This window comes from Sebastes fasciatus, chromosome 6 (assembly GCF_043250625.1).
Source record: "Sebastes fasciatus isolate fSebFas1 chromosome 6, fSebFas1.pri, whole genome shotgun sequence".
NCBI classification, from domain to species: domain Eukaryota; kingdom Metazoa; phylum Chordata; class Actinopteri; order Perciformes; family Sebastidae; genus Sebastes; species Sebastes fasciatus.
The window spans coordinates 27,740,475-27,754,376 of NC_133800.1; the positions used below are offsets into that span (position 1 = coordinate 27,740,475).

The 13,902-nt window shown below is 37.5% G+C and overlaps 1 protein-coding gene across 6 annotated transcripts; it reads right to left on the reverse strand.

The window, feature by feature from the left end:
- Positions 1-1,498: 1,498 nt before the first annotated feature.
- On the reverse strand, positions 1,499-13,631 carry suds3 (SDS3 homolog, SIN3A corepressor complex component). 6 transcript variants are annotated; one of them, XM_074638957.1, is made up of 12 exons: positions 13,419-13,631; positions 9,000-9,069; positions 8,813-8,868; positions 8,121-8,192; positions 6,894-6,913; positions 6,602-6,758; positions 6,293-6,388; positions 6,005-6,066; positions 5,890-5,911; positions 5,227-5,332; positions 4,343-4,427; positions 1,499-2,483 (listed from the first exon to the last, which is right to left on the reverse strand). In XM_074638957.1, exons 1-12 carry the CDS (start codon positions 13,528-13,530, stop codon positions 2,385-2,387), a joined length of 957 nt encoding a protein of 318 aa, XP_074495058.1. In that variant the 5' UTR covers positions 13,531-13,631; the 3' UTR covers positions 1,499-2,384. The 6 variants fall into 6 exon arrangements, with proteins under 6 accessions (XP_074495058.1, XP_074495061.1, XP_074495057.1 ...); XM_074638960.1 differs by having other exon boundaries at positions 5,865-5,911; positions 6,005-6,075; positions 6,302-6,388; positions 13,419-13,630; XM_074638956.1 differs by having other exon boundaries at positions 6,005-6,075; positions 6,302-6,388; positions 13,419-13,629.
- Between the last annotated feature and the right edge of the window lie 271 nt (positions 13,632-13,902).

Here is a 13,902-nt window from a genome sequence, read left to right on the forward strand (position 1 = left end):
TCAGTGTGATGTGGAAAAATATCCTCCTACAGATAAGAGAGACAAACACTGAGAAAAATATACAGCAATTCAAATGCTTCTCTTGACCCTACTATAAACATTGATGATCAATTTAGGATAAAAAAATGTTTTACAATGAGCATGCTCTATGGATATTGTATAGCTGTTCTCTAAACAGTTTCTCAATCGGATGTCTTCTAGGGGGTCAGTGGAAGATTGTTAAATACACATTTATATATTGCTGTTGGCTCATTTAAAGCAGCTATGATCAATATTTCTATACTCAAGTTCGTCATTTTGGCCTTGCTTTTTGGCCGTCGCCATCTTGTTTTTTTGCAACCAGAAGTGACACGAGAGGGAGGAGCTAAGTACAACCGAACGCTCAATAAGACATTTTTATTAAAAAAAAAAAAAAGTATAATTAACTTTCATGAACTGAAAATACACTGAAAGGGTTAAAGTTCTAAGACGAAAATACCGGACTCCGTGCTAGCGACCTGTCAATCACAAGGTAGCCACCCCCTAAAGCATCCCCTGCTTTATGGTCTATTTGACTCTAAATGGGACCATAATTGACTAAATGAACATCATGCTGTATTGAAGACTTGAAACTAGCGATTGAAGCCATAAACTCATGTTTACAATGTTTACTGAGGTAATAAATCAAGTGAGAAGTAGGCTCATTTTCTCATAGACTTCTATACAATCAGACTTCTTTTTGCAACCAGAGGAGTCGCCCCCTGCTGGCTGTTAGAAAGAATGCAAGTTTAAAGCACTTCTGCATTGGCTTCACTTTTCAGACCCAGAGGTTGCCCACTGAATGGATCGCAGAACTACTTGTATGTGAAAGGGATCGCTTGTAATTAGCGATGACTATTATTCGATTAGTTGTCAACTATTAAATTAATCGGCAACTATTTTGATTATCGATTAATTGGTTTGAGTCATTTTTTAAGAAAAAAAATTCTGATTCCAGCTTCTTAAATGTGAATATTTTCTGGTTTCTTTACTCCTCTATGACAGTAAATTGAATATCTTTGAGTTATAGACAAAATTTGAAGACGTCATCTTGGGTTTTGGGAAGCACTTAGACATTTTTCACCATTTTATAGACCAAACTAATCAATTAATCAAGAAAATGATCAACAGATTAATCATCAATGAAAATAATTGTTAGTTTCAGCCCTACTCATAATAACCCTTAGAGAATTACCGCCGGACTCTGCAGTGTTTGAACATCTTTCAGCTCATTATTTTGCTTTTTCTGGCCCACAACTTGACTGTTTGGGCTCAGTCTTACCACTCCCGTTTCCAGGCAGCTGTTTTCAGTGAAAAACCTCTAGAATCCCACAGTATGCTTGCTATTAAGCGCCAAACTACTTCAGACTTAAGTCAGCGACAAGCAGATGAACATAGTGCAACGTTGATGACTAGTCTAACGCCAGCAAACTTGTTTATGTATTTCAGAAATATTAAAGCAATGAACCTTTTCATCAAATTAATAAAATGCAGAAAACATTTTAATAAAATGGAACACGGTACAAATCAACATTCAACTTAGCGCTCCACATGCAAATACAGTTGAATTAATCCAGGTCGTTCACATATGGAGAGGATCACACAAAATGACAAAGAAAAAAAACATAAAAACGTCAAAATACATTTTTTTCAAATAAGAAATTTAGGTGTTAATACATAGGACTTTAAACAAACCATCAGCATAGCAAGCAGACATTTCTCGATTACAGTGCAAAAGGAGTATTCTTTTGACAAATGGCATGACTCCTGCTATGAGGAAACTGTAACTTCTTCAGTCAAGAGATTCATGATAATCAGCCAAACCTGATGCATTTCCTCGTCTGTTTTTCAGTGCTCGCTTTGTCACCAGTGAGACACTTTCAAAGGCTTGAAGACAGTTTCTGTGGGCCAACATGAGGCTGTTCAAGAAAAATAACTTAATGATAAATGTAAATATGTAAGACTGCATGGTGTAGAAAAGATTTGTGTTGACAGCATGAGACACAAAATCAAAGTAGGCTCCTTTATGACAACTAACTGCCTTCACACACATGCCACACAGTGACAAATAATGCCGGAAAACAGCCAGTTGCGTATATCACCACCTTTACTGTACTATCATTTGGTTTATGTGGGGAAACCGATAAAATCTGATGAGATATTCTCTTGGCCACGGAAGACGGTGTGTGTATGCTTGTGTAATGGGGGGTGGTGTATATGATGAAGAATAAGAGGCCACGTGTCAAACTGAGATGCACCAAATAGTGAAACAGTGGATGAACAAGCGGATGGATGGATGGATGGATGGATGGATGGATGGATAAATGAACAGATGGGGGTTGGGTGGGGAGGGGTGGGGTAATGTTTCACGCAGCCGACCGTCGGCGGATGACAAACGCTCCCCTCTGCAGCTGTCCCAGGTAGATCCTCATCTTTGTACTGTCGCTTGTCTTCCTCACCCAAATCTGGAGAACCAAGATGAGACAATTCATCAATACGGACATTTAGAAATAAATGTATTACACAGTAGCTGTCAATATAAACCACATCCATGTTCAACTAAAAAATACAGGGTACTCCAGAAATAAATTCACATTATACTTGTATCAGAGTGCTCCGGAAAGAAGAACTTTCCTTTTCCAGTGATCATTCTTTCTTAGTGACAGTCTTGTGTTGATTAGAGCGGGAAATTAGTAGGATTTAGTAGGGTTTCTCCACAAAGAATCAAACAAAAACACCACTTTAAATCTTGTGTTTACCAGAGATGTGCTCATAAGTTTCTTGGAAATAAGTCATTCAGCATGAAAAAAGCATGAGAGACAACTAATTGACTAAAGAAATCTTCCTTGACTAAGACCAAAACGACCAATTAGTTGACTAATCAACTAAGAGGGGGGCAGCCCTATAAATCAGCACTTGTTGCTCATCAAACACTAGTAAAATATGCAAAACAAAATCAGTGGCTGGCATCTCTTCCCCTTCTACCACTCAAGTGTCGGGCCCTCCACTGCACAAACAATATTTAAAGCTAAGGTCAGTAATGTTGAGAAACTAGCAAGAGTACCCTAGATTTTAAAATGTATCCAACCAAAAAACCAAGCCCAGTGTTGCCAACTCTTTTCCAATGAAAGCTGCACAGCTCCAAAAGTCGCTAAATCTAGCCAGAAAGCTGCCAAGTCGGCAACACTGACAGACCGTCCCTTCAGACCTCCCTCCAAAGCAACTCCCCCAAAATTATCATTATGAACAAGGGTAGGGTACCGAAGTCGGTACTTTTAAGGGTACCAAACAAATTATGTTGATACTACCGAGTACCGATTCACGTTAAATCAATCGGTGCCTAATTTGGCTATCTGAGAGCACATCTGGGTGAGAGAGTATGAGCCGCGCGTGTCCACAGCAGAGAAAGAGAGAGAAAGCGAGTCACAGTGAGTGGCGAGCCGACAGCGGTCACAATATTTTGCGTTGTATATAAAATGTTCTAAAAACTGACAAAATGCTCTGAATAAATACCAATGTTGAAATTGAGAAGTACTTATTTTTGCTACTGAAATTACATTTTTGTTATTACAGAGAGAGTAAAGTACCGAAAAAGGTACTGTTGGGTACCTGTACTGAATTAAAGGTACTGGTACTGGTTCAAATGTGATATGCGGTACTCTTTATGAACGTAAACATATCATAATAAAGACTCTGGTGATGTGCAATGAGTTCACAGGCAGAGTCTGCGCCTCTGACAGCTTTATTACAGTCCTGTGACAGCCACATATACCAGAATCTTTTCATTTTTTGTCAGAGCATTTAATTTATTGATCGCTGTCGGGATGTAATGAGAATTTCAACAAATATAACAAAAATGTTTTGAAGAAGATTACCAACTCTAGATTTAAAAGGATAAGACTGGTGTTGTTCTGTAATTTTCTTATTGTCAACGATTCCCACCGAAAGACCAAAACTGACAATGACAAATGTTCTTCAAACAGGAGTAAATAGTGCATTTGTTGGAGACTATTTTCAGCTCCGGGCATTTACAGCAGCGGGACGGTGTATGTGGGATTGACTCAAAATAAACTGCAGTGTGAGTGTTCATGGTAATGAGGGAACATGTCACCCAGTGCAACAGTGTGGCTCATTAATGTGTTTTTAATGGTTTAATGGTTATGGACCACAATGGAGCTCTATGGCACAGAGGAATAAAACATATCAAGCTTTGGCTACACAGACAATACTTCGTAAGGAAAATATAGAATACCACCAGCATGGTGTTTTAAGTTGTAAACTCAGTTGTATGTACAACAGGAGTCGGAGGAGAACTAAAGCTCACCTCATTGGTCCCCACTGAGCTGATGACGCAGCTAATCTTTGTGTTGTCCTTTGACTCCAGGTAGATGGCCTGGCTCTTGTGGTACCTGTCAGCATAAAAAAAAACACACAAACGCATTAATTCGGCATTCATGGTGAGACAAGAGGGATAGGCATAAGTGCAGGCAGGAGAGAGGTTCATTATACATCATTTTACTCAGCTGAATAAACCACATTCCTCCTGAGATGGCACTAAATAGATAATTGGACTGAAAGTCAAAACAAAAAGTCTTTTTTTTGTTTTGTTTTAATGGCTCCAAACTGTCAGAGGACAGAACCAACCCAGGGGAAGAGACTGCCAACCACAACGTTTGATCATTAAGGGCCCACTGAAGAATAATGACGCATGTGTCTCCCTGCGGCTCTTTGTGAAGGCTTTCCGGTGGCGGCGTCTTCTTTAGCGATGAACAAATGAGACTTTGCCTTGAAAGAAAAGTGCACATACTTCACAGCTTGCTCCTCTCAACGTCCTCCGTCTACATCAGCAGCTAATAAGACAGAGCTCTATTATTGTTACCCTTCTTCACATGACCTTATGTTCTGACACATGTCTGATACAGAGCTCTGCTCTCAAACAAAAGGGCACCGGACCTGTGGCAGGTCAAGGTATATGGATTTTTATGGTGACTTCAAGCGCGAGCACCTTTTCAGTGGCTCCTGAGAAATATCTCTCTCTGTAGCGCAGAACAAAAAGAAGCTGCCATCAAAGTGGTTGTAACATGTCTTTTGAAGACCGACCAAACACCAGAGACGTCAAACTCATGGCAATGTGGCCATCTAGTGGTGACACAAGCTGTAGTCGAGCTATGTGAGAAATGTGTGTTAAGAGAATTAAATACGAATTACCATCGTTTGTCGTAGTATAGTTTGCCGTCCTCGATGCGGGCCTCGTAGCGCTGGATGGGGCTCTCCATGGGAGCGGGGGGGATGTGCTCCGGAGTCGTCGGCGACACTGAAGAGGGAGAAGCACCTGATTAGTATCGCCATGCAAAACACATCATGTACAAACAGTTTTAATGTTATTTGCTTTCTTGCTGAGACTAGAGTGAGATGTTACCACTTTCCTCTCTGTCTAGTCAATATCAAGTTACAACCAGGGTTTACGTTGGCCAGCAGATGCCGGCTTTTAGCCGGTATCACGTGTAGTTGTCCAAATAAATGATCAATGACCATAATGTCCATTGGGAAATATGCCAAATACATAAATTATTTTTTTAATTTCTCTGCTGGTTGCCTGGAAGTTACTGCTTCCCAGCCAAAAAATAGACAATAGTCCAGAGTTCTTGACCTTTCGTACCAAGCCACGCTAGCTGTTGCCCCTGTTTCCAGTCTTTGTGCTAAGCTAAGCTAACCAGCTGCTAACTATAGCTTCATATTGAGCGTACAGACATGGGAGTGGGAGTTGATTTTCTCATCTAACGCAGCAAAAAAGCAAATGACGAAATATTTCTTAAACTCGTTGTGCACGACAAATGGAAATTAACCTGTAAAAGGTGAGCATCGACATACCTGGCCGTTTCGGCGACTTAAGCTGTAAAGGAGAAGGTGTGAAAATGTTAAAAGAAAAAAAAAAATGTGATTCAGCGGGGACGTGCTTAATATCAAGACATTCAGAAACACTTACCTTATTTAGTGTTCTTAGATCTTCCATTATCTGTTCATCTGTTAACAAATAGTTTAGCTGAGGTGTGAAGAGTTAAGGAGGACATTTTTAAACACAACTTGGCTGAGAAACCTCAACAGATGTAGCTGACCTGTTTGACTGAAACTAAAGATCTCCCCTGGGAATCAAAAAGTATCTTGAGAAAGTGCAAATGCTACCAGTACAAGAAAAACGGAATAATCTACCGCTCACAGATTCATCTAAAGTGATAGCTGCCAATCAGAGGCTGAAACTGTATGTGAAGGATATCTGGTGCAGGTTTTCTCCGTTTGTCTGGTATCGGGACCGGATCATTGGGCCGTCTCCTCAGCTTCCGGGTCATGATAGGTTTTACCTCCATTGAGTCTGTGTATGAAGAAATAATGACAAACTGAGATCCAACAATAAAATAAAGAGTGTCAAACGTTCCCAAAAAGCACAGACAATTCAAAAGGACAGACAGCAACATCTTAATTTACTGATTCTGAAAGTCCTATTTCGATCAGACAACTTAACATTTCCACCCACATACTTTTTTTACCCCATTTCTCTCTCTTCTGCTGATTAATAATCTCTTACCGCCTGTGAGCTCCATTGTTAATTTCTCGTTCTCGATCATCTTCTTCTTCTCCTCCAACTCTGCAATTAGGTTTTCCTTCAGTTCGACTTTTTTATCGTCAAACTCCTTCACCGCTGCCTTCTTCTCCTTGATATAGTTCCTCTCCACCTGCTCCGTCTGCAGAAGGTTGAGAGAAGGAGTTGATGGAAAAAGAAGGGATGTTTGTTTTCCTTGTAATACGAAAAAAAGTAAACGGCAGTTCCATATAAACTACATTATCAGTCAGCAAGAAGAATCATATATTATATTCACCTCAAGCTGGAGAAACAGATCTGTAAAGGGGGAGAAAAACATAACTGGTCATGTAGAACAAGCATTATGTTATTATACTAGCACATTATATCTGACTTTTGACAGCTAAAGTAAATGTTGGTTACCCTCAAGAGTAGAAAAGAGAAGAATGACGCAAAGCAGGGTCACAAAGAAACAAGCTTACAGTAAAAACACCCTAAAACTTTTAGCAAAAATCAATGAACTCAAAAGCACTTTTTTTGCAGTGCATTCTGGACAAATCAAACATTTTGATCAGCAAAAAGATGAGTTCTGGCACACACGGCAAGCAAAGGAAAAAGCTGATCAGACACAAGGCACTGAGTCAACAACAATAAAGTAATCAATATAATTAAAACAGTCAAATGGTGGAATATGGATTGGCTGGGAGCAGAGAGAGAGAGAGAGGAAGAAGCTCAGTCCTTTTTAAAACACATTAGATCCGTTCTTGTAAGTTTAATAAATTATGACGTCTGTACTTTTTTGTTAATCTTGTGTGTCATGTTAAGTCACACTATTTGTTTTATTCACTTTTTCTCCAAATCAAAAATATACGACTTCTATCCTCACACTGTACGATTCAATCGACGATCAATAGAGTAGTTGTCAACTATTAAATGAATTGCCATGAAATGAAAATAATAGTTATTTGCAGCCCTAAACCAGTCATAACATTGGTGCTCACACCATTGAATATCAACAAGGAACCCATACAGTTTTGTCCGTTGACAATTCAAATAAAGTTTTATTCAAAACAAGATAGTTTCAGAGAAACACAGCATTACTTTGTGAGATTCTAATATGAAAAGAAAGCAGGAGAAAAAAAGACTATAAGACTACAGTCAACCACCACATGTACAATATTACCGCAATAATATTAAAACAAGTTCACTACAGTTTATAAGAAGTCTTTTGACGGCAGCCATGTGGGAAATCGGACCTCTTTGTATATAATACTTCCATGACCAACACTTCTCTTCTTATATCCATAAACTGTTGCATTTGGGCAGGTTTCCTTTCCCTAGTTCTCACCTCTCCAAGCAGTTGTTTTGCAGCACTCTTTATTGCCAATGTTCTCTCCTGACCAAACAAACCAAATTAAAGCAGGAAGCCCTCCACAATTTGAATAATCGGCTCCAAACACAGCTGGTGTGGATTCATTAGAAGCAAAGGACGGTGTGTTCTGTCTCTAAATGTTGCTCAACTTACCTGCATTTCGGAGTCTCTCTTTGTATTGCTGGTCCAGCTTCTTCATCCTCTTCTGATACTCTTGCAGTGTACCTGCAAAGTCAACAATGGTCAAAGTCAAGATTTTTGAAAAATTTGGAAAAAAGCAAAAATTGTGCTTATTAAATGTCTTCCATATAAAATAGTTGTTGCACATATGTGTGCATATCTTTGATATTCGACTCGGTATGAGTTCATAGATACAAAATCCTCGACCTGCTACTCTCATCACCCACCCACAGTCTCTAAACTACATTACACTGATATTGCACTTATATTTGGATTTACAAAAAGCCCACAGTGACTCAGCAATTTCTACACATTCAATTTACTGTTCAGAAACAATTTGAATCAGTAAACAACAGACAGACTTGACGAATCAAAATGAGCTGCTCTTTGCAGAGGACTGTTTGTCGTCATTTATCATCCGTTTCTCAGCTGGTTTCTCTTTTTAGCCAGAGACACTGGCTGCACTTATGAGCAGCACTTGTGGCCTGATGATGTAATCCTGAACCTCCATTAATAACCAGTTAGGATCTGGATGTGTCCTTCATAAAATGAAAATGAATCCCACAATGCCATCCCACAAGATAAAGAGCAGCAGTCATTCACATTTGAAAAAAAATCCTGACACACTTCAGTCATAAGAACAAAAAAAACAAAAACATTATTACCTTCTTGTAACTGCTGCAACTGTCTTTTCAGAGAGGCCAGTTTGTCTTGGTACATTCTGCAAATGAAATAAACCAGAGCTAGTATCACATTTCCTTTCACCGGGGCAAACATTCAAAACATTCACCTTCAAATTATTTTTATTAAGGTTAGAGCAGCTGATCCGTGCATGGTTGGCAAAACACTCACTGCTCTTTGATTTCAACATAGTCATCCTCGTCGTGCTTGGCAAGGTCTGTTTCACTGGCATCTTCCGTGTCTGGGGAAAGGTCAGAGAAAGAAGAAAACTATTTCTCAGCTATAATTCAAAAAACTGATTCTCTGTTTTTAAATAAATACTGTACATGTGATCATTTCAGATTCAGACAACTTTATTGATCCCAAGAAGGCCAATTCAATTCACAGCTTACCCCACAAACACACACAGACAACATCCAGACAACCATCCAAAATGTTATGTCAATCACAGACCAGACCAGTAGAACTGTTAAACAGAGGTCGGTGAAGGACAGCAAATAAGTTAATAAAATATAATAAATAGCAATAAAATAGATAAGAGAAAAACAAATAGATAATAAATAGACATGGTTACATGATTCTCATGTAAGGGAACTGTCAATAAAAATCTCACATGAAATACTACTACTGTCTTGAGTTTAATAACCTGATAACAGAAGGATTTCAGCATGCTGTACCACAAGGTAATTATGCTAAAGCTTTTCCCACAATAAGTTGAGTCCACAGAGAAGACAGCAGAGATCTGTACAGGTTGATAAAAGGACGTGCGTGGCATTGGTAAGGTAATGGTGAACACCCTGCTTGGGAATGCCCTCCTGTGTTTGAATGAATGGGACACCGGGGGAAAATCCCAAGTTTGCCATGAACAGGAGAGAAGAGTCGACTCAAAACTATTTCTCAATTATAATACAAAAACTGATTCTCTGTTTTAAATAAATGCTGTACATGTGATCATTTCAGCATGCTGTACCACAAAGTAGTTATGCCGTTTTTACAGACCAAACAATAAATACTGTACATGTGATAATGTACAGTATTTATTTGTAAATACTGTACATGCTGAAATGATCACATGTACAGTATTTAAATGTGATCATTTCAGCATGCTATACCACAAGGTAAATATGCAGTTTTTACAGACCAAACAATAAATACTGTACATGTGATCATTTATGTAGTTTATACATTTATGAACAAATAAATACTGTACATGCTGAACTGATAGTATTTAAATAAATACTGTACATGTGATCATTTCATGTTCACATGTGATCATTTCATCATGCTGTACCACAAGGTAAATATGCAGTTTTTACAGACCAAACAACTAATACCGTACATGTGATCATTTATGTAGTTTATACATTTATGAACAAATAAATACTGTACATGCTGAAATGATAGTATTTAAATAAATACTGTACATGTGATCATTTCATGTTCACATGTGATCATTTCATCATGCTGTACCACAAGGTAAATATGCAGTTTTTACAGACCAAACAACTAATACCGTACATGTGATCATTTATGTAGTTTATACATTTATGAACAAATAAATACTGTACATGCTGAAATGATAGTATTTAAATAAATACTGTACATGTGATCATTTCATGTTCACATGTGATCATTTCATCATGCTGTACCACAAGGTAAGTACGCAGTTTTTTAAGCTTTTCCACAATAAGTTGAGTCCACAGAGAAGACAGCAGAGATCTGTGTACAGATTAATAAAAGGACGTGCGTGGCATTGGTAAGGTAATGGTGAACAACCTAGCTTGGGAATGCCCTCCTGTGTTTGAATGGGACACAAATCCCAAGTTTGCCATGAAAGATCACACACTGTAGTCTCGGGTTGACAGCAGATAAAGTTGCTGTAATGCTCGTAAACTTAAATCAACCTACATGCATTAACTAGCGACAGAAATATAGCTGTTAATGTGTCAAGCATTTGCCGCATGGTGGGATTAATCAGACATAGTCCAACTGCAACTCTCTCTCTCTCTCTCTCTCTCTCTCTCTCTCTCTCTCTCTCTCTCTTTTAGCAATGCTAACATGTCTAAGCTAGTAGTGCGATGTGGCAAACTTGTGGGAGCCAAGTTTTTACAAGCTAACCTCGATCAGATCATGGTGTTACCTTAAAAAAAAAACGACACAAGAAGAAGAAGAAGAAGAGTAAAGGCCCGGGGTCGTTGTTAAGCTGACACAGCAGCTTTCATTTTCGGTTAGCATTAGCTTAAGTTAGCTCAGTCTAAAACACGATTCTAGCTCGCCTAGTAGTTTAGGAAGCAACAGACATCAACATATCCGGATGAGGAGGAGGAGAGGAAGGGAAAAGAAGCAAGTCCAGGGTGGAAGTGTCAGGAAACTAGCTAACCTTGTAGTGCTGTCATCGCCTTGCTTTTTCCTCTCGTCTTTCTCTTTCTCTTTCACAGCTATATCCGTCCTCTCTTCAGTGGATAGTGTGGAAAAGGGCAGTGCACAGTGGACACACACACCAGCAGCACGCAGCCGACCGACCTGTCAATGCTCCGAGCTACGTAGCTAGCTGGCTAATTAACACTATGTAGCCCCATCATTTATTATATATTAACCCATATGTGGATGGATAACATTTTATTTATTACATCTACCTTACTTATTTTACAAGTGCAATTACCTCTGTTTACATTACATCTATTTTTATATTTTATATTTCTATTGTAACACTTCTGTTTATATTTATTTATTACATCTACTTTACCTGATTTTATTTTATTTATAACTGTGACACAGTTAGAATAGAATAGAACGCTTTATTGTTATTGTATTAAATACAACAAGATTTCACAGTTGCCACTTCTGGTCAGTGCTTTAAAACAAATACTTGACCAGACTAAACGAGGCAGGTAAAACATATAACAGGTAAAAACACACAGTTATATAAAGCAAATAAAACAGGTAAATTAGATGTAATAAATAAATATAAACAGAAGTGTTACACTAGAAGTATAAAATATAAAAAATAGATGTAATGTAAACAGAGGTAATTGCACTTTTAAAATAGGTCTGGTAGATGTAATTAATAAAATGTAAACAAAGGTAGTTGCACTTGAGGTGTATGCTGCATCAAGGATATATATTGCACAGACAAATGTATTTCCCATATGGCATCAATCAGCTTTATTAACCACATTATTGGTCAGATTGGCTGCACGTTTATTGTGTTACAAATTGTTGCCTGTAAGTTAAGATAACATTTTATTTATTATATTATATTATATATTATATTTGGGATATAATTTATTATATATGAATCCAGATGGGATGTAAACACAGTTAGAATAATACACAGAAGTGTTACACTAGAAGTATAAAATGTAAAAAGATAGATATAGATATAATGTAAACAGAGGTAATTGCACTTTTAAAATAGGTAAGGGTAGATGTAATAAATAAAATGTACAGGCAACAATTTATAACACAATAAACGTGCAGCCAATCTGACCAATAATGTGGTTAATAAAGCTGATTGATGCCACATGTGAAATAGATTTGTCTGTGCAATATATCCTTTGATGCAACATACATCTCAAGTGCAACTACCTTTGTTTACATTTTATTTATTACATTTACACTACCTATTTTAAAAGTGCAATTAACTGTTTACATTACATCTTTTTATATATTTTATACCTCTAGAGTAACACTTCTGTTTATATTTATTTATTACATCTACTTTACCTGTTTTATTTGCTTTATAACTGTGTGTGTTTGCCTGTTATGTTTTATCTGCCTCGTTTAGTCTTGTCAAGTATTTGTTTTAAAGCACTGACCAGAAGTGGCAACTGTGAATCTCGTTGTATTTAATACAATGACAATAAAGCTTTCTATTCTATTCTAACTGTTTCACAGTTATATAAAGCAAATAAAACAGGTAAAATAGATGTAATAAATAAATATAAACAGAAGTGTTATACTAAAAGTATAAAATATAAAAATAGATGTTATGTAAACAGAGGTAATTGCACTTGTAAAATAGGTAGGGTAGATGTAATAAATAAAATGTTATCTTAACTTACAGGCAACAATTTATAACACAATAAACGTGCAGCCAATCTGACCAATAATGTGGTTAAAAGCTGATTTGATGCCACACACGTTAGTATTGAAGCTTCAGCTAGCTAGTTAGCATGTAAACAATGCGGTTTTTTCCTGTATTATTATCGTTAACAGTGGGGTACATTTTCTATCAGCACTGGAGATGTTAAACCAGTGTAAAGTAGTCTAACATCACTTGTTTCTGAAGTGTTTCTCGACTCTGCAGACACTTGATTGGCGGTAGCTAACTTGTTATGTAGCTAGCTAGCGTATTGGACTAGCTTTGGGTGTACATGCTGTTATAATGTGATTTAGGAAGTGCTAATAAAACTTGATCAATATAGAAAGTAATCTGTAGATCCCTTTTAAAAAGATGCATTAAAAAAAAATAAGCTAAATTTACGCAATAAATTGCGCGCTTCCGTTTCTTTTCTCCAACAAGTAGACAGAGCCCGACGGACTGTCACAGCCAGCTTTTTTTTTTTTTTGTTCAATTTCCTTTTTTACCTTCCTCTGAGTCTCTGCCTCTGAAACTGCGGTCATCGTCGTCCTCCACGCTGTCCAGCTCTTCTTCATCGTTGTAATAATCCACCATGGGTGATAGCAAAGTCGAAGCCATTTGGAAAAAAAATGTAAACAAACACAAAAAATAAACAATCGATTTGTGTTTTTTTTTTTGCAGCTTGTGTTTGGAACAGCGCCTACAACTGGCAGGACCTCCGAGTATCGAGCTGTCTGATGTTATGCCTGTGTATAATGTATGTAATAATAATGTGTAACATTAAAAAGAAGTTGATTTTTCAAGCAATTAAATTATATAATTTCATTTTAAAGATACTAGTTAATAATTAGCATGTTTTCTTTATGTGCATTGGGATATATGGTCAAAAATGTAATCAGGCATATTGCTGAACATCAAGGGGCTGTGGGGTCTCTTTGTTTTGGCTCCCGTTGGCTCGCTATCCATTTAGTTTTTATACACTCAGAAGTA

Coding starts and splice junctions, on each gene's coding strand:
- suds3 (XM_074638957.1), bottom strand. CDS start 13,530: ATGGCTTCGACTTTGCTATCACCCATGGTGGATTATTACAACGATGAA. Junction 6,389..6,601: donor AACAATGGAGCTCACAGGCG/GTAAGAGATTAT, acceptor CTTCATACACAG/ACTCAATGGAGGTAAAACCT. Junction 5,912..6,004: donor ATCTAAGAACACTAAATAAG/GTAAGTGTTTCT, acceptor TCTCCTTTACAG/CTTAAGTCGCCGAAACGGCC.